This window comes from Limulus polyphemus, unplaced genomic scaffold (genome assembly GCF_000517525.1).
Source record: "Limulus polyphemus unplaced genomic scaffold, Limulus_polyphemus-2.1.2 Scaffold1259, whole genome shotgun sequence".
Taxonomy (NCBI): domain Eukaryota; kingdom Metazoa; phylum Arthropoda; class Merostomata; order Xiphosura; family Limulidae; genus Limulus; species Limulus polyphemus.
Genome location: NW_013666869.1, coordinates 138,161 through 144,090, shown reverse-complemented (window position 1 = coordinate 144,090; position 5,930 = coordinate 138,161). Strand labels below are relative to the sequence as shown.

The window sequence follows — 5,930 nt, the reverse complement described above, 5'->3', positions numbered from 1 at the left end:
GACACTTGGATGCGTTTAAAGATATAAGACAAGATTTGTGCTGTAATTTCCCTCACCGACACTTGGATGCGTTTGACGATATAAGACAAGATTTGTGCTGTAATTTCCCTCACCGACACTTGGATGCGTTTGAAGATATAAGACAAGATTTGTGCTGTAATTTCCCTCACCGACATTTGGATGCGTTTGACGATATAAGACAAGATTTGTGCTGTAATTTCCCTCACCGACACTTGGATGCGTTTGAAGATATAAGACAAGATTTGTACTGTAATTTCCCTCACCGACACTTGGATGCGTTTGAAGGTATAAGACAAGATTTGTGCTGTAATTTCCCTCACCGACACTTGGATAATGAATAAGAAAGAACAATAAGTATAAACGTTTATGGCAAAGTGTTTCAAAAAAATCTCTAGAATGAAAAGAAACAAGTTAATTCTTAATTTTCACTAACAACTATTCTCTACACACATACAAATATTTTGAATGCTAATTAACAACTCTTCAACAACAATTATTCTTAGAGTTTAGTCAAAACTGAACATAATAACAATCATTCTGAACGCTGACTAGTAGCTCAAACATCAATTTTAAACATTCATTATGAATTCTACATGAATAAATGCTATTATTTATCTTTTGGTTTTCTTCTCGCATGTTATTCCATAATGTAATTCCACATAGAAGTAGAGAACTATTTGTATTATATAAACCGAAATCTTAATTTTAGTACAGTACTTTCAATACTATAAGATATAATGTCTGGAGAGAAGTTTATAGATGTGTCAGTTAGGGATTATCAACAATGGGTATTAGACAAGTTCTTGTTTACTGATAATAAAAGAAATCATCAACTGGAAGAATACTTTCTGTGAGACACAATAATCACAATCATATAGATTTTCTTTCTCGTATTCTTTTACAGATAGCCCAATCGTGGTGTTGTCCTGTATTTACCTTAGTAAACATCACTTCAGATGATTTTATTAACGATACCTTAACATCAGGAATGAACAACTCAGCCTACGAGGAAGATCCTCCACCAAAATATACACCACCTCCATCCTATTCTACTGCCACTGCCCGGATGATGGCAAGATTTTTAAATCAAAATGATTCGTCATTACCAACTACCCCAGTACAACCTCTTTCTTCAACAGAAAATAATAATTTGTATTCTGAGATAGGACTTGTGTCATTTAATCCTTGCCTGGAAAAAGATAACATTAGAAAAGTATCTCCTTTTTATTCTTCTGCAAACGCCCGGTTGGTGGGGAATATTTTAAATCAAGCTCATTCATCATTTGTTTCTTGTGAAGCGCAATCTGCTAATCACGCCAACTTGAAAGCATCTACTTCCTATCCTTCTGGAACTGTGAAGAAGCTAGTAAAGTTTTTAAATCGGAGTCAATCATCAACAGCTGACACAATTCCTGTAGAAGAAAGAGCGCCATCTATGTCTTCCACCCAAGAATTTACTACTTATAAGCTTCAACCAAAAAAACACTTCAATTCAAAAGTGTCTTCCTATTCTTCTGCAACTGCTAGAAAAATTGTGAAGATTTTAAATCGAAGTCATTCATCATCAGCAGCTACCACAGAACAACCTCTTTTTTCCCCAGAAATTTTTTCTTTTACAGAACCTTATCATGAAAATAATACAGACTCCAAAGCGTCTACCTACTCTTCTGTAACAGGTCTAATGATGGAGATATCGCTAAATCGAAACTATTCATCCCTAGCGACGACAACAGAACAACCCATGTTTTCGACAGAAGATAATTTTGATTCTATAGTAGATTTTGTATCTTCTGAACCTCAACCTAAAAACCAAGTCGACTACAAAGTGTCCACTTCCTATTCTCCTACAACTGTTCGGATGAGGGAAGAATTCTTAAATCGAAGTCATTCATCACTAGCGGTTCCTACAGAACAATACGCTACTTCAGCAGAAACTCCTTCTTTTACAAAACCTCATCCTTCAAATCAAACTTCCTCCAAAGCGTCTACCTATTCTTCTGCAACTGGTCGGATGGTGGGGAAATTTCTAAATCGAAGTCAGTCATTATTAGAGACTATCAAAGAACAATCCATTTTTTCGTCAGAAAGTACTTCTTTTACAGAGCCTTGTCCTGAAAGTCACACCTCTTCCAAAACGTCTACCTATTCTTCTGCACCTGGTCGGATGATGGGAATATCTCTAAACCGAAGCCATTCGTCCCTAGCGACGACCACAGAACAACCCATGTTTTCGTCAGAAGACGATTTTTATTCTACAGCAGACCTTGTTTCTTTTGAAACTCAACCAGAAAACCAAACCGACTTCGAAGTGTCCAACTCATAATCTCCTGAAACTGGTCTGATAAGGAAGATAGTCTTAAATTGAAGTCATTCCTCATTAGTAGTTACTACAGAATAATACGCTACTTCAGGAGAAATTCCTTCTTTTTCAAACACAGTAAAACTTGTTTCTTTTGAGCTTCAACTTTAAATCGAAATTGATTAATTGTTCGTTTCCTATTTTCCTGCATCTGGTGGGATAAGGACAAGATTCTTAAATCGAAGCCACTCATCACCAGCAGTTGCTACAGAGCAATCCTTTTCTTTAGCAGAAATTCCTTTTTTCAAACACAGTAGAACTTGTTACATTGGAACTTCAACCTGAAAACCAAATCTACTCCCACTTTCATGAAAATGGACAGAATTTGATGAAGTTTTCAAACCAAAGTCTTTCGTCAATCACAAAAACAGATCATTTATCTTACCCCTTTTTTTCTCCACAGAAGATCAAATTTCCTTTAAACTTTAAACTGAAGACAATGACTACTTAAAAGTAGAACCTATTTGTTACGAAGCTCAGCCAAAAAAAAAACGGATGAATTCAACATTAGATAAATATCTATCTATCTACAAGGAAATGTTTTACAGAGCTTGGAAGAAGTGATGCGATAACAACCCTTGACATTTCGTGAAAGAGCATATTTAGTCTCAATTAATCAAATATTAAGGGAACTGAATTTAGATGAATTATTAACAATATGCCTGTGTTGTGAGAAATATTGTATGCATGATATTTTGTAATAATAGAAATTATAATTTTAGTAAGATAGCCTGGCACGCTCGTGTATATTTTAAAATTGCAGTAGTTGAGTACATTATACTAAAACGATTTTGGAGACTTACCAACTCGTTACAATTCATGTCGCCACGTCCGGTCGTGCTCTGTCTGACGGCCGTACATCTTGACAATATCCCTGCTGTGTAATCTCATTAAAAAGGGCACTGTCGTAAAGTTGTTACGTCAAAAACACTCAAGTAGTCGCTGTTGCTTTCCATAATCCATTTTGTGTAGGAGGACGAATGCATCCCAATGCGAGTTTAAGCAATCTAATCGAAAAAAATCTGTAGAAGACTTGACTGGTATGCCTTCGTATGGTATAGCATGAATACCCGTTTCATTCTTGAACTTCTCGAATGTCGTAGAAACAACTTGTATACAGTTGTATACATGTATACAGATGAAGGTCCTTCTGGATTATGTTTACTGTTGCCTGGAACACGTGGACGGTTTTAACCATTGTCCTTTGTTATGAGGATTTCTAAATGTTATATAAGATGTTGCATTTGCTTATCATGTCTGGGATACGAATTATTGCATGTCTCATTCTGGATGGTGTTGGTGGTATAAGTTGATTCATATTTCTTTATTTTCCAATGTCAGCAAGTATAATGGATATTCTCGTCTTGGAAATTTTAAATCTTAATATGTGAACTCATCTTAATGATCTGAAGATAAGAATATTTTGCGACAGAAAGTGATAATACATACTATTCCAAAAAGCGATCAGTTTTCAGTAGCATCACATTATCTACGACACGCCAAACAGTGTAATGATGCAGTTTAGATATTATGCTGTTCTACCATGACTTTATGTCAGCTGTGTTGGGTCACGTGAAATGCTGAATTGGATATTTAAAATCATTTGAATATAACGTACTCATCCCCCCCCCTACTATATATATATGACATCAATCTCGATCCGGGGTTGTTGACCTTCGAGCGCCTTTAAAAAAATTCCAAATAACTTCTAATTAAGCTTGTAAAGTTTTATTATTATTCACACTTTTTATTCATGCTTCTATTTCTCTACATTATTATTTCAGATATCAATTTACATTATTATTTTCTCTAGCTCTCATCTTCCTATGTATTTTATTTTTCTCTATCAGTCAAAAGTTGCATACATAATTAAAATTAATAATATATTTTTTTCTCTCTACAAACGAATTCTCCCTTCCGGGAGACTAACTGGGACTTCCGGTTTACATGACGTCACACGTCCTACTATATATTCCATTGCGCAGGCTAAAGGTCACCCTTTGTTCTCCTGAAGAAGAATAGTGAACTATTCGAAGGCGCTCGAGTTTTTGGCCTTATTTTAAGTTTATTACACTTTGTGCTAACTCTATTATCAAGATACATATACATATATTTCAGTTGAGAAGTTAGTGCTAACAAATTCACCAAATTTTTACTCAACCAATATCGTGAAGAAACGCATTTCATTTGTTGCTTATCTTTGAAAGATAAGAAAAGATTTGCTTGTATCCAAGTGATTCTTTGTCTGCTTTAAATAGCATTATACATTTGGGTGAAAATACATTTGCAGCTCTCTAGAAATTGAGAAGGTCGCTTATAATAGAATTAATATTCAACATGCATATTTTTTTCTGTCCGTATATGTGTTCTCATGACTTCTGAAATTTATCGTCGTTGACTTCGGTATAATAAAGGAAACTAATTTTGAAAACAGATTATCTGCTAACATATATATAAGCAGAACATACAAAGTTATTGGTTAAAAGTTTTATTCTGAATAGATTTTTTTTTGCTACTAGACACTATACAACCTAATAGACCTATTTAATAATTGTATTTAATCTTGTTTTTGTAGATAAATTGCAAAAACTTTAGCTGTGTAATTAATTTTAAAATTACTTAAAATATAATAATAAAAGTAATGTAGAGGGTATGATACTAATAAAAAATATTGCATAATGATAAAAATGTATACTACATTGGCATAATAAAAACAACTTTATAACAACAAATATAAAGTCCAGTGTAATACACTAGGCGGTTTGTTAGTTAAACTATCCGTCTTATTCAGTTCCGGCTTATCTGTTTATTATCAGAGAATCTTTAATTCTCATTTATTTTTCTTTACTAGCTTTTCCAACGATGTTGAATTGTTTTTTAGTCGCCATTTGATCACAAACTGTAACTGCATGTTGTATAACAATGAACAATCCTTTGTTTCTAACATTCTCAAGTTCTTTTATACACTCATAGAGATACCGAACCGTCTAGCCGAGATAACGGTTTCCATATATAAAGCACTGCCATTAATAGATTACAGTAACCGAACCGTTTAGCCGAGGTAAGGGTTTCTACATATAGAGCACTGTTATGGAAACCGTTAACTCGGCTAGACGGTTCGGTTAGTGTAATCTATTAATGCATAGAGCACTGCCATTAATAGATTACACTAACCGAACCGTTTAGCCGAGGTAACGGTTTCCATACATAGAGCACTGCCATTAATAGATTACACTAACCGAACCGTCTAGCCGAGGTAACGGTTTCCATATTTAGTCTGTCTTTTCAAATATATAAACCACCCAGTGGTACTGTGGTATGTCTGCGCACTCGTACTATTATAAACCGGGTTTCGATACTCGTGGTGAAAAGAGCAGCGATAGCCTTTTGTGCTTAACATCAACATTTCAAACACTTCGTAAAAATTAGATAAACCACAATTTTTACTAACAAAGTTAACATTGTTTATTTTTAAACGTTTCAGCAGTATATTTCGAAGTAACTTTTACCTAGCTTTTAGTAATTGTCAAAACAAGGTTTTTTTTAAATT

At 34.3% G+C, this 5,930-nt stretch overlaps 1 protein-coding gene across 1 annotated transcript in view; it reads left to right on the top strand.

Moving 5' to 3' along the window:
- The window catches only part of LOC111086621, an 11,369-nt gene extending 7,333 nt beyond the window's left edge, over positions 1–4,036 (top strand). The window contains exons 4-5 of the mRNA XM_022390194.1: positions 926–2,381; positions 2,559–4,036. Of these exons, the coding sequence (XP_022245902.1) occupies positions 926–2,344 (1,419 nt within the window). The 3' untranslated portion in view covers positions 2,345–2,381; positions 2,559–4,036. The remainder of the gene's footprint in view (positions 1–925; positions 2,382–2,558) is intronic.
- Positions 4,037–5,930: the final 1,894 nt, after the last annotated feature.